Raw genomic sequence first — 26,605 nt, forward strand, 5'->3', positions numbered from 1 at the left:
CTAGGGCCCGTGTTCTGCAACAAGAGAACCCACTGCAATGAGAAGCCTGCGCATGGCAACAAAGAGTAGCCCCCGCTCTCCACAACTAGAGAAAGCCTGAGTGCAGCAACGAAGACCCAACGCAGCCAAAAATAAATAAAATTCTTTTAAAAAAAGAATGACTGCAATTGACTGAAACACATGAAAATTTCAAAATCATAAATACCAGTAATCAAAAAAGAAAAAGCAAAAAAATTTTAAAAAAAAACTATCACCATGAATAACAGCAACAACTCATTTATCAACACCAACCCATAAGCTAAAAATGAGTAATAAAAGGGAAATAACTAAGCATTTATCCTGACTCTCCATTAGGAACTGTATTTCAGGGGAACCAAATAACATCAGGCATGACGAAAAGTACTTTTCTTAGAAGAATGCCAGCAAGTAAAAGTAGATGAAACAACAGAATTAGAAAACCACTATCTTGCAGCCCTCGATGAAATAAATGATTCAGGTATGAATAATCAATGGATGCTAAACTTATTAAGTGAAAGGATGAATAGAATCTGGATATTTACATGGTACCAAGGTATCTTCCCCCCAAAGTTCTTGCCTATCTCAAGTATGTAATATTAACTTTACAATGGAGGAATCAGATGTCCCAACTTACTCCAGGGATCAGTCTTAATTGCTAGTTACTAATAGTGACAACAACCAGACAATACATGCCATCTGATGTGAAACAATATGGATTATAATCAAGCCTTTGGATCTTCTATAGGAAATAGTGGAGATAAAGAAACAAATAATACCAAAAGGAAGCAATTAGAAAATGAGGAAGGAAGAATCTCATAGAGGACGACTAGACTTGTCTGTTTAACAAAGTTATGGGAAAGAAAATGGTTAAGAAAGGGTCAGTGTAGATTAAAAGAGACGTAAGAGATATAAAATAGATGTGATGTGTATTACTTGATTGGATCCATGTCTGACAAACCAGCATTAAAACACATTTTCAGGGACTTCCCTGGTGGTCCACTGGGTAGGACTCTGTGCTCCCAATGCAGGGGGACGAGCTTGATCCCTGATCAGGGAACTAGATCCCAAATGCATGCTGCAACTAAGTCCATATGCTGCAACTAAAGATCCTGCCTGCCGCAACTAAGACCCGGCACAGCCAAAATAAATAATAAAATAAATAAATAAATTTTTTAAAAAACACATTTTGTGGGGAAATTTAAATACAGAATATTTATTGGAAATATTAAGGAATTCTGAAGAATTTTGTTAAAAATAATAATGGAACTACATTTATATAAGAAAGCGTCTATCTTTTTCAAAGATAACATTGAAGTATTTCAAAGTGAAAGGTATGTCTGTCTTTATTTTTCTTATATTATAGTTGATTTATAATATTTTATTAGTTTCAGGTGTACAACACAGCAATTCAATAATTTTATAGATTATACTCCATTTAAAGTTACTGCAAACTAATGGCTATATTTCCTTAGGCTGTACAATATATCTTTGTTGCTTATTTATTTTATAAATAGTAGTTTGTATCTCCTTAATCCTATACCCCTATCCTGCCCCTCTCACCTTCCCTCTCCCCATTGGTAACCACTAGTTTATTTTCTCTGTGAGTCTGTTTCTGTTTTGTTACATACAAACAGTGTCTTTACTTTTAAATAATTCAAAAATTACAAAAATGAGATGAAGCAAATAAAGAAAAATATTTATAACTTAAATCTAGGTAAAGGGTAGATGGCTATCATACTAATTCCTCTGCTTTTTTACCATTTGAAATCTTTTTACAGTAAAAAGGGAATTATAGATGAATATGTAAATAGATATAAAATACACACTGAGTCACAAAAACATCATAAAAAGCAGAGTCACATTACTTTGAGATTAGGGGCAAGTGATGGCAAAGTTAAATAGTTCTCATGATTTAAAGGAGTAACATTCACATAATGTTTGCAATATTAGAGTTTTATATTAATTTTATATGAATTGTCAAGAATTCTATTTCTTCCCATCTATCTAATCTTTGATAGCTCACAATTACATATAGGATGCAACAATTTAATTACAGAAGAGAAAACAAGCTTATTCTTGGTTTTTTCTGCATTTTCAATTACAACAGTGTAGCAAATGACATAGTTTAGTGAATAATAGAGCACTGGCTTGAGACTCATGAGATATGTATTCCATTCAGAGCTGATCATTGATATAGCACTGGATAGTCCTGAACAAGTCACCTTATAGTTGTAGAGGTAGAAGGAGAGCACAATCCCTATATGAATCAAGAGACTATCTATCATGTGGGAAAAAGGGGTATAAACAACATTTTTTTTTTTTTTTTTTTGCAGTACACGGGCCTCTCACTGTTGTGGCCTCTCCCATTGCGGAGCACAAGCTCCGGACGCGCAGGCTCAGCGGCCATGGCTCACGGGCCCAGCCGCTCTGCGGCATGTGGGATCGTCCCGGACCGGGGCACGGACCTGTGTCCCCTGCATCGGCAGGCGGACTCTCAACCACTGTGCCACCAGGGAAGCCCTAAACAACATATTTTAAATACATTTTTAAAAGGTCATCATGGGGCTTCCCTGGTGGCGCAGTGGTTAAGAATCTGCCTGCCAATGCAGGGGACACGCGTTCGAGCCCCGGTCCGGGAAGATCCCACATGCCACAGAGCAACTAAGCCCGTGCGCCACAACTACTGAGCCTGTGCTCTAGAGCCCACGAGCCACAACTACTGAGCCCGTGAGCCACAGCTATTGAAGCCCGTGTGCCTAGAGCCCACCCACCACAACAAGAGAAGCCACCACAATGAGAAGCCTGCGCACTGCAATGAAGAGTAGCCCCTGCTCGCTGCAACTAGAGAAAGCTCGCACACAGCAACGAAGACCCAACATAGCCAAAAATAAATAAATAAAATAAATAAATGTATTTTAAAAAAAGGTCATCATACTAACTCAAGATAGATGTCACTATTTTAAATCATAAGAGCTATTTTAAATATAGCCATCATTGGAGATACTCAGTTTTTTTTTTTTCCTTTCAATTGATCCTATATCTGTTAAGATCTATTTAGGGAATTCTCAAATCTTTACTACTAGACAGCTTAAGAGTTATAACTTCAAACTTTACAAATCAATGATTTGTAGAACACTGACCAGAGCCACTTTAGTCAGCAAGGTTATTTTGCTAGATAACTATATAACTGCCAGAGAAATTTGAGGTCTGACTCAATTCTGATCCACATAAGACAGACATCTATTATGTAATATTTATTGGCAAGTAAGCACAAACAATTCATATGATCTGTTCTGCAGGCTTGAGAAAAATCCCAGCATCTCATTTAGATGCTCCAACCACCACTTTCACAAAAGGTTCACTGGAAGCAAACGCTCAACAGTCCACAGACAGGAACTTTCTCCATATAGTTGATGAAATCCAGAGTTTACAAGTGGAGATTAAACAAAACCCCTAAGAGTTCAGGTTGAAGGCAAAACTAGATTTATACCCCATTCATGCAAGAGTAAGAAATTGAGTCAGAGTAATTTCAGCTAATCCACATATCTTGAATATTTTTAAATCTCATCATTGAAAACTCATTTCCAACATACGTTATGCAAGTTAACAAGATAGTTTCACCAATAAAATCCATTTCTGATATCCAATACACTAAAAGATCAACGATGGTCAAAAGTAGAAATAAGAGGGTGGCTTATGGTAGCAACATGTAAAGTCCTTTATAATATAATGCTAGCTGACCATACCTGCACAGTGCAGCACCAACTAGCACTTGGCTTAACATACGTTGTACACACACATAGTATTACACAGTACTTAATGAAGTGTTTTAAAATAAACTAGGCAAGGTAACGATTTCTAAATTAAAATATTTTTAAAAAAACAACAAAAGACAGTCTTTAAAACATAACAACAAAAGGCAGTCTTTAAAACATAAATTAATGAAACTAAAGGAAATTTACTAAAGAATAAATTAATGAAACTAAAGGAAATTTACTAAAGAAAAGAAACATAAAAGGTACACTTCGCTTTCATCTGAATAACGAACGTAGTACATAGTCATGTAAACTTTTTGTATTTTGGTAAAAATCATCATAAACAGAATTCAAATAACAAGAGACTGTGTCTTCAAATATGAAGGTATTAAGTTGCATAATACATACCATTCACAGGGCTGAAGGGATCGAAATGCCTTAAAAGAAGCATCCATTCCAGCAAAATCCCAAAACTTAACATCATAGTCATATCCTCCAGTCACCAAACGGGCACCTGAGGGATCCAGACCCAAAGCAGAAACCTGGTTTAAAAAAAAAAAAATGGAGAAAAGCTACTTATTGTCTATTATAACCCCATTTCCTTTCTCTAACCCTACTTCTTACCTTACAGGCACTGTAAATATAGATCACCACTGCTGTTACTTCTGAAAAGTGAAAATGGAAAGCACCCTCTATATTATGTGGCTTTGTTATTAGGAGTATTATTTCTTTGAAATACAAGAAAATATTTTAGTTTAATCTAATCAGTAGCTTCATCCAAACTTATCTACCATGTACTCAGAATAGCTGTCATATGATAAACTAAGTTGCTTTAGTATATAAGTAGAAATCTTACAAACAATTCAGCTTTTTCAATAAACAATTTTGAGGAAGGCTTTTAAGATTGTTTGACTATCACTAAATGAATAACACATGAATCTAAAATTCCCAAAATGAGTAATGCCAATAGGAACCATAAATCTATTTAACAAAATACAGCAAAGTAGAAATTATTATTTTGTGCATTTGGCTAATTGTTTAGTCACCTTAAACAATTATTTTTAAAGCTGAATTTGTAAGTAACTAACCACATTATAATATCACTTATACTGGTTCCATAAAATCTTTGCTTTCCCCGTGAACTTTTCAAGGTTCAATTCACATACAAATATCCAATGTGTAACTCACTGTTCTTGAGCTACATTTATCATTCTTGCCAAAGCACTTAGTCCCTGGATCTACTGACCTCTCAGAAGGAAAGACTGCATTAGGAATATTAAATGTGATTATCATATACATGAGACAGTAAAAGGATCATAGTTTTATATAAAGAAAGGCACTACAAATCAATCCTCCAAATAGACTTGAAATGTTAATTAAATGTAACAGAATTACTGCAGTCAAAACCAGATACTGACAAAATAACTTACACTCATTTCAATTACTACCTGTGAATACTGATTTCAGAATATAATGGAATTATACACAAATATAGCAAATAACTTGTTATATGTTTAAATTAGATATGTACCCTAAATGGGTTAAAGAAAGCATTCAAATGAGAGCTATTATTTGAATGCCTGAACAATATGTCTTAAAACAATCGAAAATAAAACTAAATAAACATTAGTTTTTAAAGTCTAAGAAGTGACTTGCTACCACCAACTACAGACTTACTTGCCTCCATGCCCAGTCTACCCTTCTTCCCTCCTGTTAAAATAAGAGGTGTCCCTCCTCCTGATAAAGCTAACCCCACCAGTGTTCATCTCCCTACAATGTAATTTGAAATTGCAAATTCATCTGTGACTTGTCTATTCTATTCCAGTCCTCCCCTCAAGAGTGTAAATTTCGCTCCTACCCCGTGACCACCAGTGTGGAGCCACAGGGGATGAGGCCCTGAATCAGGGTGGGAGGAATGGTGACCAGCTGCAGGCATCCTCACTGTTCTCCTGGGGAAAAGGACAGTGTTGTTTGCAACCTACAGTTTCCAACTTCCTGGTGGTCATTTGGACTTCAGGGTAAACTGGGAAGAATGTGCCCAAAGGGAAACCTGGGGAGAAGCAGTTCTTCACCTAAAAAACGTTCACCGTTGTGAATTCTTTTATTTTTTCACTGTGCTGCGCGGCATGCAGGATCTTAGTTCCCCAACCAAGGATCAAAACCGTGCCCCCCGGCAGTGTAAGTGCAGAGTCCTAACCACTGGACCGCCAGGAATTTCCCTGTTGTGAATTCTTTCACTGAGGAAGAGAATTACCATTATGTCACTATGTTAATGAAAAAAGAAATGGATGTGATTCATAATTTAGAACCAAAAAATGTAGAACCTAAAAAAAAATGAAAGTAGGAAGTATATTCCTTGGGAAGAATTTCCTCTAGTGGACCAGCTTTTCTGGGCATTAGGTTGTTTAAAGGATCATCTGGTAGAATACAAAGGAAATGATCTCTTAAGTGGCCAAGTAGATTCTTTATTTTTTTTTAAAAAAAAAAGACAAAATAAGGTCTGGCTAAGGAATGGAAAATATCTAATTTCAGAAAAACTCCCATTTTATCTAAAAAGTTCCAAAAGATTGCCAGTTTATTTGCAAATTCTTAATATACCCACCACCTTTTCAGCCTTTTCTTGTGAAAATTTTCCTAGGATATGTGACTGCATTACATTCAGACACAGAATATGTGATAATTGGTAAGACTATGGTTAATCTGCTTTCTATATCTCTCTGTGATATTTACTGTGCAGTCTGTCATCAGCAGCTTACATGGAATAGAGTGCAATACAATTTGCCTTAGCATTTTAGTTCAAATAGAAATTCTAATTCAGATACTAACACAGTAAGCCTATAGCAGAATTTATCATGTTTGTTGATTTTCCTCTTTTCTTTCATTTAAAAAAATGGGAGTAGGGGGCAGTAATATACTGTGACAGTCCTTGCTAGAGGCAACAACTAGAGAGAACAGGACAGGCCATTAGGGTATATTTCCAAGGTTTGTGACTGAGGATCCCAACCAAGAGAAGAGAGACAAACCTCTAGGATCTGTATCCTATCATGAACAGGCCATGTAATTTTGGATTTCTCGCTTAATCTCTCGAGATCCAGGGCCTTTACATGTAAAATGAGGAGATTAGAATACAGCAGTGGTTCTCAAAGTGTGATCTGGAGGGTCCACAAGACCCTTTCAAGTGTACTCAAGATCAAAGCTATTTTTACAATACTAAGACATCATTTGCCTTTTATCCAGAGGCTACAGGATGTGTGATATTGTAAAAGACTGAATGCAAAAAAGCAGGTATGATAAATCCAGCCCTCTTCTATTAAGACAGACATTAAAGAGATTTGCAAAACTGTGAAATAATATCACTCTCCTCATTAATGGGTTTTTTCGCTTTCAAAAAGTAATTTTTCACAAAAATTATTTATGTTAGCATGTATCCGTTTTTCTTATTTGTAAATGAGTTAAAAACTCTAAAAACTAGAAGAAAAAAAAAGAGTGTAAATTCCATGTGCACAAAGACCATCCTTGTGCCCAGCACAGTGCCTGGCACAAATGTGACACTTAATAAATACCCCTTTTAAAAAAGGAAGGAGGACTGTAAATTTAAAAAACACATACAGAACAAACAGCTATACAGTTTGACAAATGTAAGATCAATTACCCTCTATCAGGAAAGAACAAGATAAACTACAAAGTTCACTTTTTTTAATCTAAGGACAGAAGAAAGATGGCAAAGAAGAAAGCAAAGGGCAAAGTGACAAAATGAGATCTTCAATGCTAGCATTCTGAAGTACCAGGACCTTGGGCTTCCCTGGTGGCTCAGTGGTTAAGAATCCACCTGCCAATGCAGGGAACACGGGTTCTATCCCTGGTCCAGGAAGATCCCACATACTGCAGAGCAACTAAGCTCATGCACCACAGCTACTGAGCCTGTGCTCTAGAGCCAGCAAACCACAGTTACTGAGCCCACGTGCCACAACCACTGAAGGCCATGCGCCTAGAGCCCATGATCCACAAGAGAAGTCACTGCAATGAGAAGCCCGCACACTGCAACAAACAGGAACCCCCGCTTGCTGCAACTAGAGAACGCCCATGCACAGCAACGAAGACCCAATGCAGCTAAAAATAAACAAACAAACAAACAAATAAATAAAGTATCAGGATCTCTGTGGCTGCTTATATACTCCATTTATGATCCACCAAAAGGAGATGAAAGGTAATGAGTAACAGAAAACAGAGCTCTGGCGGAGCTTCAAGATGGCGGAAGAGTAAGACGCAGAGATCACCTTCCTCCCCAATGATACATCAGAAATACATCTACATGTGGAACAACTTCTACAGAACACCTACTGAACGCTGGCAGAAGACCTCAGACCTCCCAAAAGGCAAGAAATTCCCCACGTACCTGAGTAGGACAAAAAAAAACAAGAAGAAACAGAGACAAAAGAATAGGGATGTGACCGGCACCAGTGAGAGGGAGCTGTAAGGGAGGAAAGGTTTCCACACACTAGGAAGCCGCTTTGAGGGCGGAGACTGCGGGGGTCGGAGGGAGGACCTTCGGAGCCACGGAGGAGAGTGCAGCCACAGGGGTGCGGAGGGCAAAGCGCAGAGATTCCCGCACAGAGGATCGGTGGCGATCGGCACTCACCAGCCCAAGAGGCTTGTCTGCTCACCCGCCGGGGCGGGCGGGGCTGGGAGCTGAGGCTCGGGCTTCGGTCGGATCGCAGGGAGAGGACTGGGGATGGCGGCGTGAACACAGCCTGAAAGGGTTAGTGCACCACGGCTAGACGGGAGGGAGTCTGGGAAAAAGTCTGGAGCTGCCGAAGAGACAAGAGAATTTTTCTGGCCTCTTTGTTTCCTGGTGGACGAGGAGAGGGGAATCAGAGCACTGATTAAAGGAGCTCCAGAGACGGGCGCCAGCCACGGCTATCAGCGCGGACCCCAGAGATGGGCATGGTACACTAAGGCTGCTGCTGCCACCACCAAGAAGCCTGAGTGCAAGCACAGGTCACTATCCACACTGCCCCTCCTGGGAGCCTGTGCAGCCCGCCACTGCAAGGGTCCCGTGATCCTGGGACAACTCCCCCGGGAGAATACACGGCGCGCCTCAGGATGGTGCAACGTCACACCTGCCTCTGCCACCGCAGGCTCGCCCCACATCCATACCCCTCCCTCCCGACGGCCTGAGTGAGCCAGAGCCCCCAAATCAGCTGCTCCTTTAACACTGTCATGTCTGAGAGAAGAACAGACGCCCTCAGGCGACCTACACGCAGAGGCGGGTCCAACTCCAAAGCTGAACCCCGGGAGCTGTGCGAACAAAGAAGAGAAAGGGAAATCTCTCCCAGCAGCCTCAGGAGCAGCGGATAAAATCTCCACAATCAACTTGATGTACCCTGCATGTGTGGAATCCCTGAATAGACAACGAATCATCCCAAATTGAGGTGGTGGACTTTGGGAGCAAAGATATATATTTTTTCCCCCTTTTTCTCTTTTTGTGACTGTCTATGTGTATGCTTCTGTATCTGATTTTGTCTGTATAGCTTTCCTTTTACCATTTGTCCTAGGGTTCTATCTGTCCATTTTTTGTTTGTTTGTTTTTAACTACTTAAAACTTTTTTTTCTTAAAAATTATTTTTTATTTTATTATTTTATTTTATCTTCTTTCTTTCTTTCTTTCTTTTTTTATCTCCCTTTTATTCTGAGCTGTGTGCAGGACAGGCTCCAGCCAGGTGTCAGGGCTGTGCCTCTGAGGTGGGAGAGCCATGTTCAGGACACTGGTCCAAAAGAGACCTACCAGCTCCAAATAATATCAAAAGGCGAAAATCTCCCAGAGATCTCCTTCTCAGTGCCAAGACCCAGTTCCACTCAATGACCAGCAAGCTACAATGCAAGACACCCCATGCAAAACAACTAGCAAAACAGAAACACAACCCCATCCATTAGCAGAGAGGATGCCTAAAATCATAATAAGGCCACAGACAACACAAAACACACCACCAGACGTGGACCTACCCACCAGAAAGACAAGATCCAGCCTCATCCACCAGAACACAGGCACTAGTCCCCTCCACCAGGAAGCCTACACAACCCACTGAACCAACCTTAGCCACTGGGGACAGACACCAAAAACAACAGGAACTATGAACCTGCAGCCTGCAAAAAGGAGACCCCAAACACAGTAAGTTAAGCAAAATGAGAAGACAGAGAAACACACAGCAGATGAAGGAGCAAGGCAAAAACCCACCAGACCTAACAAATGAAGAGGAAATAGGCAGTCTACCTGAAAAAGAATTCACAATAACAATAATAAAAAGGATCCAAATTATTGGAAACACAATGGAGAAAACACAAGGAACGTTTAACAAGTAACTAGAAGAACTAAAGAGCAAACAGTGATGAACAACACAATAAATGAAATTAAAAATTCTCTAGAAGGGATCAATAGCAGAATAAATGAGGCAGAAAAACGGATAAGTGACCTGGAAGATAAAATAGTGGAAATAACTACTGCAGAGCAGAATAAAGAAAAAAAATGAAAAGAACTGAGGATAGACTCAGAGATCTCTGGGACAACATTAAATGCACCAACATTCAAGTTATAGGGGTCCCAGAAGTAGAAGAGAAAAACAAAGGGACTGAGAAAATATTTGAAGAGATTAGAGGTGAAAACTTCCCTAACATGGGAAAGGAAACAGTTAATCAAGTCCAGGAAGTACAGAGAGTCCCACAGACAATAAATCCAAGGAGAAACACACCAAGACACATATTAATCAAACTATCAAAAATTAAATACAAAGAAAAACTATTAAAAGCAGCAAGGGAAAAACAACAAATAACACACAAGGGAATCCCCATTAGGTTAACAGCTGATCTCTCAGCAGAAACTCTGCAAGCCAGAAGGGAGTGGCAGGACATATAGAAAGTGATGAAGGAGAGAAACCTACAACCAAGATTACCCAGCAAGGATATCATTCAGATTTGATGGAGAAATTAAAACTTTTACAGATAAGCAAAAGCTAAGAGACTTCAGCACCACCAAACCAGCTTTACAGCAAATGCTAAAGGAACTTCTCTAGGCAGGAAACACATGAGAAGGAAAAGACCTACAATAACAAACCCAAAACCATTAAGAAAATGGGAATAGGAACATAAGGTAATCAATAGGAAAATAGGAATAGGAACATAAGGTAATCAATAGGAAAATGGGAATAGGAACATAAGGTAATCAATAATTACCTTAAATGTAAATGGATTAAAGCTCCAACCAAAAGACACAGACTGGCTGAATGGATACAAAAACAAGACCCGTATATATGTTGTCTACAAGAGACCCGCTTCAGACCTAGGGACACATACAGACTGAAAGTGAGGGGATGGAAAAAGATATTCCATGCAAATGGAAATCAAAAGAAAGCTGGAGCAGCAATACTCATATCAGACAAAATAGACTTTAAAATAAAGACTATTACAAGAGACAAAGAAGGACACTACGTAATGATCAAGGGATCGATCCAAGAAGAAGATATAACAATTGTAAATATTTATGCACCCAAGGTAGCAGCACCGCAATACATAAGGCAAATACTAAGAGCCTTCAAAGGGGGAAATCGACAGTAACACAATCATAGTAGGGGACTTTAACACCCCAGTTTCACCAATGCACAGATCATGCAAAATGAAAATAAATAAGAAAAGACAAGCTTTAAATGATACATTAAACAAGATGGACTTAATTGATATTCATAGGACATTCCATCCAAAAACAACAGAATACACATTCTTCTCAAGTGCTCACGGAACATTCTCCAGGATAGATCATATCCTGGGTCACAAATCAAGCCTTGGTAAATTTAAGAAAATTGAAATCGCATCAAGTATCTTTTCCGACCACAACGCAGTGAGACTAGATATCAATTACAGGAAAATATCTGTAAAAAATACAAGCACATGGAGGCTAAACAATACACTACTTAATAACCAAGAGATCACTGAAGAAATCAAAGAGGAAATCAAAAAATACCTAGAAACAAATGACAATGGAGACACGACGACCCAAAACCTATGGAATGCAGCAAAAGAAGTTCTAAGAGGGAAATTTATAGCAATACAATCCTATCTAACGAAACAAGAAACATCTCAAATAAACAACCTAACCTTACACCTAAAGCAATCAGAGAAAGAAGAATAAAAAAACCCCAATGGTAGCAGAAGAAATCATCAGATCAGAAATAAATGAAGAAGAAATGAAGGAAATGATAGCAAAGATCAATAAAACTAAAAACTGGTTCTTTGAGAAGATAAACAAAATTGAGAAACCACTGGCCAGACTCATCAAGAAAAAAAGGGAGAAGACTCAAATCAATAGAAATAGAAATGAAAGAGAAGTAACAACTGACACTGCAGAAATACAAAGGATCATGAGAGATTACTATAAGCAACTCTATGCCAATAAAATGGACAACCTGGAAGAAATGGACAAATTCTTAAAAAAGGACAACCTGCCAAGAGTGAACCAGGAAGAAATAGAAAATATGAACAGACCAATCACAAGCACTGAAATGAAAGTGTGATTAAAAATCCTCCAACAGGGCTTCCCTGGTGGCGCAGTGGTTGAGAGTCCGCCTGCCGATGCAGGGGACACGGGTTCATGCCCCGGTCTGGGAGGATCCCACATGCCGCGGAGCGGCTGGGCCCGGGAGGCATGGCCGCTGGGCATGCGCGTCCGGAGCCTGTGCTCCGCAACGGGAGAGGCCACAACAGTGAGAGGCCCGCGTAACGCAAAAAATAAATAAATAAATAAAATAAAAAAAAAAAAATCCTCCAACAAACAAAAGCCCAGGACCAGATGGCTTCACAGGGGAATTCTATGAAACATTTAGAGAAGAGCTAACACCTATCCTTCTCAAACTCTTCCAAAATATAGCAGAGGGAAGAACACTTCCAAACTCATTCTATGAGGCCACCATCACCCTGATACCAAAACCAGACAAAGATGTCACAAAGTAAGAAAACTACAGGCCAATATCACTGATAAACATAGATGCAAAAATCCTCAACAAAATACTAGCAAACGGAATCCAACAGCACATTAAAAGGATCGTACACCAGGCTTCCTGGTGGCACAGTGGTTGAAAGTCAGCCTGCCGATGCAGGGGACACGGGTTCATGCCCCCCGTCCAGGAAGATCCCATATGCCACGGAGCGGCTAAGCCCGTGAGCCATGGTGCTGAGCCTGTGCATCCAAAGCCTGTGATCTGCAAAGGGAGAGGGCACAACAGTAAGAGGCCCGCCCACCGCAAAAAAGAAAAAAAAGGATCATACACCATGATCAAGTGGGGTTTATCCCAGGGATGCAAGGATTCTTCAATATATGCAAAGCAATCAATGTGATACACCATATTAACAAACTGAAGCAGAAAAACCATATGATCATCTCAATCGTAGCAGAGAAAGCTTTTGACAAAATTCAACACCCATTTATGACAAAAACCCTGCAGAAAGTAGGCATAAAGAGAACTTTCCTCAACATAATAAAGTCCATATATGACAAACCCAAAGCCAACATCATCCTCAATGGTGAAAAACTGAAAGCACTTTCTCTAAGATCAGGAACAAGACAAGGTTGCCCACTCTCACCACTATTATTCACCATAGTTTTGGAAGTTTTAGCCACAGCAAGCAGAGAAGAAAAGGAAATAAAAGGAATCCAAATTGGAAAAGAAGAAGTAAAGCTGTCACTGTTTGCAGATGACATGATATTATACATAGAGAATCCTAAAGAAGCTATGAGAAAACTACTAGAGCTAATCAATGAATTTGGTAAAGTAGCAGGATACAAAATTAATGCACAGAAATCTGTAGCATTCCTATACACTAATGATGAAAAATCTGAAAGTGAAATTCAGAAAACACTCTCATTCACTCCTGCAACTAAAAGAATAAATTATGTAGGAATAAAGCTACCTAAGGAGACAAAAGACCTCTAAGCAGAAAATTATAAGACACTGATGAAGAAATTAAAGATGACACAAATAGATGGAGAGAGATACCATGTTCTTGGATTGAAAGAATCAACATTGTGAAAATAACTCTACTACCCAAAGCAATCTACAGACTCAATGCAATCCCTATCAAACTACCACTGGCATTTTTCACAGAACTAGAACAAAAAAATTCACAATTTGTACGGAAACACAAAAGACCACGAATACCCAAAGCAATCTTGAGAAAGAAAAACGTAGCTGGAGGAATCAGGCTGCCTGCCTTCAGACTATACTATAAAGCTACAGTAATCAAGACAGTATGGTACTGGCACAAAAACAGAAATATAGATCAATGTAACAGGATAGAAAGCCCAGAGCTAAACCCATGCACATATGGTCACCTTATCTTTGATAAAGAAGGCAAGAATATACAGTGGAGAAAAGACAGCCTCTTCAATAAGTAGTGCTGGGAAAACTGGATAGGTGCATGTAAAAGTATAAATTTAGAACACTCCCTAACACCATACACAAAAATAAACTCCAAATGGATTAAAGACCTAAATCTAAGACCAGACACTATCAAACTCTTAGAGGAAAACAAAGGCAGAACACTCTATGACCTAAATCACAGCAAGATCCTTTTTGACCCACCTCCTACAGAAATGGAAATAAAACCAAAAATAAACAAATGGGACCTAATGAAACTTAAAGGCTTTTGCAAAGCAAAGGAAACCATAAACAAGACGAAAAGACAACCCTCAGAATGGGAGAAAATATTTGCAAATGAAGCAACTGACAAAGGATTAATCTCCAAAATTTACAAGCAGCTCATGCAGCTCAATATCAAAAAAACAAACAACCCAATCCAAAAATGGGCAGAAGACCTAAATAGACATTTTGCCAAAGATATACAGACTGCCAACAAACACATGAAAGAATGCTCAACATCATTAATCATTAGAGAAATGCAAATCAAAACTACACTGAGATATCATCTCACACCAGTCAGCATGGCCATCATCAAAAAATCTAGAAACAATAAATGCTGGAGAGGGTGTGGAGAAAAGGGAACACTCTTGCACTGCTGGTGGGAATGTGAATTGGTACAGCCACTATGGAGAACAGTATGGAGGTTCCTTAAAAAACTCAAAATAGAACTACCATATGGCCCAGCAATCCCACTACAGGGCATATACCCTGAGAAAACCATAATTCAAAAAGAGTCATGTAGCAAAATGTTCATTGCAGCTCTATTTACAATAGCCCGGAGATGGAAACAACCTAAGTGCCCATCATCGGATGAATGGATAAAGAAGATGTGGCACACATATACAATGGAATATTACTCAGCCATAAAAAGAAACGAAATTGAGCTATTTGTAATGAGGTGGATAGACCTAGAGTCTGTCATACAGAGCGAAGTAAGTCAGAAAGAGAAAGAAAAACACCGTATGCTAACACATATATAGGGAATTTAAGAAAAAAAAAATGTCATGAAGAACCTAGGGGTAAGACAGGAAAAAAGACACAGACCTACTGGAGAACGGACTTGAGGATATGGGGAGGGGGAAGGGTGAGCTGTGACAAAGTGAGAGCGTGGCATGGACATATATACACTACCAAACATAAGGTAGATAGCTAGTGGGAAGCAGCCGCACAGCACAGGGAGATCAGCTCGGTGCTTTGTGACCGCCTGGAGGGGTGGGATAGGGAGGGTGGGAGGGAGGGAGACGCAAGCGGGAAGAGATATGGGAATATATGTATATATATAACTGATTCACTTGGTTATAAAGTAGAAACTAACACACCATTGTAAAGCAATTATACCCCAATAAAGATGTTAAAAAAAAAACTACATTGAGATATCATCTCACACCAGTCAGAATGGCCATCATCAAAAAATCTGCAAACAATAAATGCTGGAGAGGGTGTGGATAAAAGGGAACCCTCTTGCCCTGTTGGTGGGAATGTAAATTGATAGAGCCACTGTGGAGAACAGTGTGGAGGTTCCTTAGAACCTAAAAATAGAACTACCATATGACCCAGCAATCCCACTACTGGGCATATACCCTGAGAAAACCATAATTCAAAAAGAGTCATGTACCAAAATGTTCATTGCAGCTCTATTTACAATAGCCAGGACATGGAAACAACCTAAGTGTCCATCAACAGATGAATGGATAAAGAAGATGTGGCACATATATACAATGGAATATTACTCAGCCATAAAAGGAAATGAAATTGAGTTATTCATAATGAGGTGGATGGACCTAGAGTCTGTCATACAGAGTGAAGTAAGTCAGAAAGAGAAAAACAAATACCGTATGCTAACACATATATATGGAATCTAAAAAAAAAAAAAAACATGGTCATGAAGAACCTAGGGGCAAGACAGGAATAAAGACACAGACCTACTAGAGAATGGACTTGAGGATATAGGGAGGGGGAAGGGTAAGCTGTGACAAAGTGAGAGAGTGGCATGGACATGTATACACTACCAAATGTAAAACAGATAGCTAGCGGGAAGCAGCTACATAGCACAGGGAGATCAGCTCCGTGCTTTGTGACCACCTAGAGGGATGGTATAGGGAGGGTGGGAGGGAGAGAGACGCTAGAGGGAAGAGATATGGGGACATATGTATATGTATAACTGATTCACTTTGTTATAAAGGAGAAACTAACACACCATTGTAAAGCAATTATACTCCAATAAAGATGTTAAAAAAAAGAAGTAAATTATTCATTTAAGCAATATTTAAAAATAGAAGTGCTTTAGTGGGAAATTTATGGCTATGACACCTATGTTAGAAAGGAAGAAAGATTTCAAATCAATAACTTAAGCTTACACTTTAAAAAGTTACCAAAGAAGAGGAAACAAAACCCAAAGCATGCAACAGGAAGGAAATAAAGATTAGAGGAGAGTTCAGTAGAAAAGAGAAATTTTTAAAGTAAAGAAAATCAACGGGACCAAAAAATAGTCCTTTGAAAATTTCAAGAAAATTGAGAAACTTTAGCTAGATTGGCCAAGAAAAAAAGAAAGAATTACTAAAATCAGGAAGGAAAGAGAAGATAACATAAATTAAGAGGATTACAAGGAAATTCTATGAATTGCATGCCAACCAGTTATAAAACTTAGATGAACCGTACAAATTATTAGAAAGACACAAACTACCAAAATGGACTCATGAAGAAAAAAGAAAGAAAATCTGAATAGATTTTTAATAAGGGCTTAAATTAGTAATCAAAAATCTTCCCAGAGGACTTCCCGGTGGCACAGTGGTTTAGAATCCACCTGCCAGTGCAGGGGACACAGGTTTGAGCCCTGGTCCAGGAAGATTCCACACGCCGTGGAGCAACTAAGCCCGTGCGCCACAACTACTGAGCCTGCGCTCTAGAGCCCATGAGCCACAACTACTGAAGCCCTCGTAACAAAACTACTGAGCCCACACGCCTAGAGCCTGCGCTCCACAACAAGAGAAGCCACCGCAATGAGAAGCTCACGCACCACAACGAAGAGTAGCCCCCACTCGCCGCAACTAGAGAAAGCCCGCGCGCAGCAACGAAGACCCAACGCAGCCAAATAAATAAATAAATTTATAAAAAACAAAAAAATCTTCCCACAAAGAAAAGTCTCTATCTATTTGGCTTCAAGGTAAATTCTATCAAACATTTAAAGAATAATTAATCAATCCTTCATAAACTCTTCCAGAAAATATAGGAGAAATAAATGCTTTCAGCGTTCTATGAGGTAAATATTACCCTGATGCCAAAACCAAAGTCACCATAAGAAAACTACTGACCTATATCCCTTATGAATATAAACAGAAAAATCCTCAAGAAAATATCAGCAAACTGAATCTTGACCTTAAGCATCACACCTTACAACCTGGAGATTTCATCTATTGGAAAAGACACCTCCAGAGAAACTCTTTTCAACCTCCCTGGAGAGGCCCCTATCAGGCACTGCTAACCAATATTTTTGCCACCAAACTCCAAGGAACAGATTCTTGAATTCATGTGACATAACACACCTAAAGAAAGCACCGAACCCTGACTGGACCTGCACATCATCTGGCGACCTGAAAGTAAAGATTTCCTGGAATTGAAGCAGATGACATCTGATAAGACAGCTTTCGCAAGATATCCAGAGAAACCCCCGTTAGAAGTTTGTCACCAAACCTTTGATGATGACATAACGCTCCAGACGATCTCCAATATCTATGATCTTGATAACATATGGACTTTAGATAAAAAGTACCAGAAAGTTCTCCCTCCTACCTCTCCTTGTTATTCCAGTGTGATCTTAATAAGTTTCTAATCTATGTAATTTCCTTCTGATGTGAGACACTACACCCAAGAAAGGTCCTTCCTGACACTGAGGGACAAAAGGCTGCTGAAACTAGGCAACCTGACATTTAATCAGTGATGCTTTCAGAGAAAAATCTTGTGATCAAAGGGGTAAATGTAAAAAATTATTAAACAGAAACCTCAATTAAATAGAGTTGGGATACCAGAAACGGAAACCCTGCAATGACAGCAGAGCTCAATAGGAAGAATAAAGACTCCTCTTCTCTCCTGGCAAGGACTCATCAGCCAGTGAAAGGCCATGGACTCTGTTTAGCCATCCAAATTTCCTTTTCACCCCTATAAAAAGGTTCTCCTTCCCTTGCCATGCAGGAACTTGAGCATGGCTCACCATGGTTGCAGACCCCAAATTGTAATTCTCTGCTGATCCCGGATAAACCCATCTTTGCTGAAGAAATACCTGGTAGTGTATTTGTTTCAGGTCAACAGTAAGTATACTGACAAAATAGATATATTTCCTCAATGGCAAGGAGAAAAAAAAAGGAAAAACATATAGATTAAGAGACATAACAAATAAACAATGATGACTCTCCTCAGAGTGAGTCAGATACCATCTGGATACTGATTTGAACAAACTAACTGGAAAAAAATGTATGGGGGCTTCCCTGGTGGCGCAGTGGTTAAGAATCCACCTGCCGATGCAGGGACACGGGTTCGAGCCCTGGTCCAGGAAGATCCCACATGTTGCGGAGCAGCTAAGCCCATGCGCCACAACTACTGAACCTGCACTCTAGAGCCTGCGAGCCACAACTACTGAGCCCATACTCCGCAACAACAGAAGCCACCGCGATGAGAAGCCGGCGCACCACAACGAAGAGTAGCCCCCACTCGCCACAACTAGAGAAAGCCTGCACGCAGCAACAAAGACCCAACGCAGCCAAAAATTAAAAAAAAAAAAAAATGGGACAGTTGAAGAAATATGAATAATGGGATATTAGATGATATTAAATAATTATTGATAAAACTTTAGACATAATAAAGATGTTCTGATTATGAGAGAGAGAAAAGGAGAGGGAGAGGAGGAGAGAGAGAGAGAAAGACCAACCTTATCTCTTACAGATTCATACTGAAATATTTACAGATGAAATCATATGAAGTCTGGAATTTGTTTTTAAATAATCACACAAGGTAGGTAGATGGGATGGGGAGAAGGAGGTTTACTAGAAATGTAAATTATATAGGAAATAAGAGTGGCCTTATGTAGACAATTGGTAAGGTTCAGAGATAAATATATGGGAATTCCTTTCAGTATTCTCTATACTTCTGTGAATGTGTAAACATTTTTACAATAACTAGTTTAAAAACAAACAAAAAAGACCAGCCAGTCACCTTCTTAATCTCTGACATATTTCCAAAAAGTTGAAATACATGCAGGGCAAAGGCAGGACTGCAAAAAAAATTAGTTAACCTAACAGTACAGTTAGAAGCTCTGATTATTAATGTGTAAAATAACTTGGAGTATTTTTTTAATTATATATATTTTTAAAGATAAAATTTGATTTGAAAAAATATGCATATCTAAATAAAACATGTGTTAAACATGAACTATCTCTCAGCTGTAAAAATTTCTGGACTTAATGATAGGAAAGCTTCCTTTTAAGTATTTACAGTCTATAATTTTTTTCTTATTTACTTAAAAACATGAAAATTAGTAAAATTCTTTCCTGATTTCAGAATAAAAATATCAAAAGTGTGATTTAATAAAACGTAGGTATAATATGAAGAATTAGATGGAAATTATTTCTTAAGGCAGCAGTTCTGATATTTCGGTTTCAAGACCCTTTACACTCAAAATCTTTTGAGAACCCCCCAAAATGTCTGTTTATATGAGTTATTTGTGTCAGTATTTACCATAGCAAAAATTAAAATTAAGACATTTTAAAATATTCACTGTTTACTTCATTTAAAATAATAATAAACCCAATGTATTTAACACAAATATTTTATGGAAATGATATTTTCAAAAGCAAAAAATTTAGTGGAAAGACTATCACTATTTTAAAATCCTTGGCTATTAATTCTATCATTTGTGTTACTTCTGGACCTATTTCTATTGATTGATGTTTTCCCCCTCATTATGGGATGTATTTTCCTACTTCTTTACCTGTCAGACTTCTAGAAAAAGGTAGCTTAATTATAAAGGGAAAGCAAGATAATTTTATTCTTTCATTCATTCACAAGCAAGTTTCATTCATTCAACTATCAGTTGTTTTTTTTTTTAACTATCAGTTTTTAATAAGATATTATTAAATCTTTTTTTACAATAAAATGATTTAATCTTATACCTCAAAATGTTTACATTATTAATTTTTAAATAACATAAATAAATATGAAAATATAATCCATAAATCTAAGTAATATAATCTTAGAGCCATACAGTAACTATCTTATGTTCATTTCTTATCTCAACATCCACCTAAAAAATGAACTCAGGCCTCTTACTGATATAGAAATGAAGCTAAGGGTAATGAAAATTTTCCCACACCATAACAAAAAAAAGTATTTGAGTTTCATTTCTTTCTTTCACTTATAATGTTCCTATATCAAAGAAAGAGGTTTTAAAGCCAACAATAACAATGGCAGTAAGTGTTCCTATTTTAAATGAAATGCAATGGTTATTTTGACTGAACAGAAAAGTAATCTGTTTTCCTTAATGTCTATAGCTTTGTGATACCAGTTGATTATATAATTGGCCTTAATATAAATATATCTTATTAGTTCACTTTTCCATGAGAGCCCTGTTATTAAGGGAAAAGAATTAAATTTTTAAAACTTACTGTCTTAGTGCCATGCTTCAGTGTTATCTCATGCGAGTCAGGGATCTTTTGGACAGGATTCTGAAAACAGAAAATTCCATGACATTGATGAGTAATATAACATATTTGGGGGAACTACATACCACACTTCCAGGAAATTTAATTTTTAAAAATTGCATCACTGACATTTTAACACAAAACTTTAAAAAATAGGAAGGAAAAAGTGTGAGTGTGGGACTTCCCTGGTGGCACAGTGGTTAAGAATCCCCCTGCCAATGCAGGGGACACAGGTTCGAGCCCTGCTCCGGGAAGATCCCACATGCCACGGAGCAACTAAGCCCGTGCACCACAACTACTGAGCCTGCGCTCTAGAGCCCGCGAGCCACAACTACTGAGCCCATGTGCCACAACTACTGAAGCCTGCGCGCCTAGAGCCTGTGCTCCGCAACGAGAAGCCACTGCAATGAGAAACCCACGCACCACAATGAAGAGTAGCCCTCACTCGCCACAACTAGAGAAAGCCCGCGTGCAGCAACGAAGACCCAATGCAACTAAAAATAAATAAATAAAAATTAAATTAAAATATTTTTTAAAGTGCAAGCATGTCTTATTTCTGTACTTCTGGATAGATTACAATTGGTCACTTTGAGCTGATAATAAATTTATCTTAAATCTCTAAAAAGATAAACCTAAGATATTCTTTAGGTTGTATGAAACCATAAGGTCCTCCCTATATGGAAAATTTTTAAAGTCCTCTTTTCACTGGTACTTGGGCATACCTTAAAGTACTTAATTTATAACACACAACAAAATTTGCACAGGATAGATACATACCTTTTAACCCATAAAAGATTAAAAAACAAAAAACTGATATTCAAATGGTACAAATAAGGAACAGAGTCATTCACTGATTCATCAATTCTGCAGGGCTTTATTAAAGTGAGATTATACCAGATGCTAAGTGGCGTTAGACACAGCCTCTACTCCTCTCTCCTCCCAAGAAGCATATGGTCTAAGAGGGAAACATCAATGACTCTACTTCAATATAATACATGCTATGTTACAAAGGGTATGGACAGAATAACTGAAGGATGAAGAAGATGGATGCATAAATCAGACATAAGAGGTCACACACTGATCATTTAAATAAGAAGTTTCATTGTTTAGTCAAGTCTCCATTATCCAAGAGCAGGGTAGTTATACTAAAAATCTACAGCCATTACAAATTCATGTTAGGATTATCTTGCAATCCACTTAATTAAACACGTTCAGGGAATTCCCTGGTGGTCCAGTGGTTAGGGCTCTGCACTTTCACTGCCAAGGGCCCAAGTTCAACCTCTGGTTGGAGAACTAAGATCCCACAAGCCATGTAACACAAGCCACGTGGCATGCCCAAAACAAATAAACAAACAAAAACGTGCAATCTACAGACTTTGGTCCCTAACTTCCCTCTTTCTTTAGGATCCTTGATGAACCAATCAATCACTAGTTCTTTCTATTTTATCTTAAATCTTTGCCCTACCATGGCTCTTTCTCCTCAGAATTTGAACAATTTAAGTACGTCCCATATTGGGACTTCCCTGGTGGCGCAGTCGTTACGAATCTGCCTGTCAGTGCAGGGGACGGGTTCGATCCCTAGTCTGGGAAGATCCCACATGCTGTGGAGCCACTAAGCCCCCATGAGCCACAACTACTGAGCCTGTGCTCTAGAGGCCATGGGTCACAACTTCTGAGCCCGCGTGCCACAACTACTGAAGCCCGCGCACCTAGAGCCCGTGCTCCACAAGAGAAGCCACTGCAATGAGAAGCCCATGCAACGCAACAAAGAGTAGCCCCCACTTGCCGCAACCAGAGAAAGCCCGTGCGCAGCAACGAAGACCCAACGCAGCCAAAAATAAATAAATAAACAAATTTATATTAAAAAAAAAAGTACATCCCATATTAAAACACACACACACCCCAATTTCGCCTAGGTTTACTGGTATACCACTATCTTTTCCTTTACAATCAAGCTTCCTCACACTACAGTTTGCACTCATTGTCTCTACTTTCTTCCACCCCTCTACCTCTACCACTTTGGCACCTGTCATTTAATTCCCAATACCTAGCACAGTTCTTGGTACTTAAAGGACTCTTAGTAAATATTTCTTGAATGAATAAATAAGTCACTATAAATGTCCCAGGACACTTTTCAGAACTTAATCTGCACGTCTGACCTTTCATCAGCATGATAACTACTTAACTATTTCCTCCAACTTGAAACTATTCTTTCTTGGGAGGAAACAGCCTTGACAAAAAGCCAGAAAATCTAGGGTTTTAAAATCAAGCTCTGATACTCATTAACCTTGTCATAACCTCAGGAGAGTAATGACTCTCAGTTTCCTCATTTGCAAACAGGATAATAGCACCTGCCCCTTAGGTTACTGTGAGGTAAGTGGTTTAAAGCTCATAATACAGAGTTCGGCACAAAGTAGGTACTCAATAAATGACAGCCACCATTTATTCTAAGGCTTACCTCCTGTCTCTCTTGTCATATTATCTTAGTCTATTTCCAGGCTTCTCTTCCTTTTTACTTGGCTAATTCCTACTCACCCTTTAAGACGCAATTCAGATGTGACCTGCTCCTGGAAGCATTTCTCAACATTTCAAACTCTGGGTTAAATGACCCTTCCATGCACTCCCATGACACCCTCTCCTTGTCTATCACAGAACCTATCATAATACATTGTAACTTTTGACCGGTCTCCCTCCACACCACTCCATAACCAAACTCAAGAGATGCTTCTCAAAGACCGTGTATATATATCGTCTCTGGGTCCCCAATCCACAAAACACCTGGTATATGGCAGACACAAGAGTTTTTGGAGTGTATTAATGGCCCTTACAATGTCTACCTCGTAAATCACATTAGATTATTTTTAATTTACCTCAAACATTAATGTTTATGTCCATAAAGAAGATCCGGTAGATGCTATCCATCAGGTGAGCCTGGTGAGTCAGAGTCATATTTTCCAAAAGTGAAAACCTTTGAAGACCAAATGATTCTATCCCAGACTAAAAGCAAATGTAAAGTTGCAAGTATAGAGAAATAAAGGCAATTTTATCTTAAACTATTTGCAGCTGAGAAGTGGCTATAGTTGATTACCACCACAGATCAGTAAAGAAGGAGATCAGGAACCAAGAGGCACTGAACAAAAACACTTAGCTCATAGTAACCCAAGGAACTGCTGGAGAATTTGCAGTTTATTTCAAGACAAAGACATTACACTATGGTTTAATATGTTTTGGAAAGTCCTGCACACAACAATATTGGAGATACCAATATTCCAACACAAATTCCAAAATAATTTAAAAGTTGAACAAATGGATTCTGGACTACCCCTACATTAAATTATGTAAACCACTGCTCCCTTTGCAGTTGACAATATTTGTAAGTAATAAAAACTCATGTAAACGTGCTAAGTACTCCTGAAAGAAACAGGAGAACAGTTCAAATGTTTTACTTAAAGAAAAATCTATTACAGTATCATTTCATAACCAATTCCTTTTTCATCACTCAGGAAAGAAAAACACTGTCACCAGAAGGAAGGATGAAAATTATTTCACTGAATTCAATGCAGAACGTGCCTATATACAGACAATTTCTGACATTTAAAGAAAAAACTTACAAGAATACAGAACAGCTCAGTATTTACATTAAGAATGAATTAAATGTTTAAATAAGTATTGTTTAAATTTAAAATCAAAGTTTTACTGGAAACCATGTAGGGCAGAACTCATAAAAAGCCCATATAATTGGCACAGCTAAATCATCTAAAATAGTAGCAATCCATCTTTTGGTAGCATATCACTTGATGGTGACTGTTCTTTTTCCAGAACTTTTACTAATGACTTTTTGAAATATGGCTCAGTGTGAAATTTGCTGTAACAGTAAAATATTTTCAAGATTTCCCTGCCAGGGGACATCATAAACTACAAGACTTCAAATGAAGTCATTTATTACCAAAATTCATAACAAGAGCTACAGTTTTAATGCAAGAGAGGAAAAGATACCAGTTTTTGTTTTGGTTTGGTTTTAAATGCCAACCAAAGGATTATTTCCCAGGCTCTTTCGTTTACCCCAGTAAGAACAATGATAGCAAACATATCTAGAATAACATGAGCAATTCCATCTGATATACTATACATACATCCTTGTAGTGTTTTTCAAAAGACTTGCAAATCATTTATTACCTTTCTGGGGTAATATGTCATAAATTTTAGAAGTTATATATGTATAGTAGTATGAGTCAAAATAAAAAGTCTACTCAGTAATAAAGATCTACCACAAAGTGGCTAACAGTTGGGACAGAGAATGGGGATTTCCAACCAGGAGTTTGAAAATGAGTGCCACTTTCTCCCAGAAACCACTGTGGAAAGAGTTACCAGTGCAGAACAAAAAGCAACCAGAATTAGAGTCCATTCTGGTGTAACTCTTAAAATTAATTCATTTATTCACTCACTCACTAATCACACATTCACTTAACAACATGTATTATTTAATTATATACTACATACCACATACCAGGAACTAAGTTAAAGATAAAAAGACCAATAACAAAGACTCTGCTCATGAAGAACAATCAGTCCAGCAAAGCAAAACAGACGGGTAAACAAACAGGCAAACTAAAATGTTTCAGATGCTATGACAGAAGGATACACAGGGTTCAGCATTCAATTCCACTGTGCCTGGGGAAGTAGAGAGTGATTAGAAAAGGCTTCATACAAGAGATGTCTGAGATGCTTTTGGAAAAACAGAAGTTCCCTAGATGAATGTGGAGGGCATCTAGGCGAGAATAAGATGAATCTTGACACTTTCTGATTTGCAAATATTTTTGCCTGGCTAGAGTTTAAATTCCTGGGCAGGAAAAAGGAGAAGGATGTGTGGTGTCGGGGCGGGGTCGGGTATTTTTTTTTTTAATGTTAACCCAGAGTTCATTATGAGCCAGATTGTATACAACGCCAAGAATCTGCAATTTAAGCTCTGAGCCATGTAGAGTAATTTGATAAGAATTGAGATTTCAAAAAGATCACCGAGGCATCAAAAGACACAATTAACACGGTGAAAAGGCAACCTACACAACGGGAGAAAATATCTGCAAATCATATATCTGATATGGTGTTAATATCCAGAATATATTTAAAACTCCTATGACTCAACAACTACAGTGAAAAAAACCCAATTCAAAATTTGGCAAAGAACTTCAATAGTTATTTCTGCAAAGAAGTTATACAGATGACCAACAAGCATATGAAAAGAGACTCAACATCACTAACCCTCAGGGAAATGCAAATCAAAACCACAATGAGAGGGCTTCCCTGGTGGCGCAGTGGTTAAGAATCCACCTGCCAGTGCAGGGGACACGGGTTCGAGCCCTGGTCTGGGAAGATTCCACATGCGCGGAGCAACCAAGCCCATGTGCCACAACTACTGAGCCTGCACTCTAGAGCCCACGAGCCACTACTACTGAGCCCGCATGCCACAACTACTGAGCCCATGCACCACAACTACTGAAGCCCGTGCATGCACCTGTGCTCCACAACAAGAGAAGCCACTGCAATGAGAAGCCCAACCACCGCAACAAAGAATACCCCTGCTCGCCACAACTAGAGAAAGCCCGCGCGCAGCAACGAAGACCCAACACAGCCAAAAATAAATAAATAAATTTATTAAAAAAAAAACAAACAACCCACAATG

General features: G+C 38.5%; 1 protein-coding gene across 2 annotated transcripts in view; it reads right to left on the reverse strand.

Annotated features, from left to right (window-relative positions):
* The window catches only part of WDR70 (WD repeat domain 70), a 317,038-nt gene that overhangs the window by 235,340 nt on the left and 55,093 nt on the right, over positions 1-26,605 (reverse strand). For both annotated transcript variants that reach the window (XM_027092676.1, XM_027092675.1), the window contains exons 6-7: positions 20,890-20,949; positions 4,182-4,315 (exon numbers count right to left, since the gene is read on the reverse strand). In XM_027092676.1, coding sequence (XP_026948477.1) covers positions 4,182-4,315; positions 20,890-20,949 — 194 coding nt within the window. The remainder of the gene's footprint in view (positions 1-4,181; positions 4,316-20,889; positions 20,950-26,605) is intronic.

This window comes from Aethalodelphis obliquidens, unplaced genomic scaffold (genome assembly GCF_003676395.1).
Source record: "Aethalodelphis obliquidens isolate GAN/ISIS:26980383/991018 unplaced genomic scaffold, ASM367639v1 scaffold80, whole genome shotgun sequence".
In the NCBI taxonomy this organism is placed as follows: Eukaryota; Metazoa; Chordata; class Mammalia; order Artiodactyla; family Delphinidae; genus Aethalodelphis; species Aethalodelphis obliquidens.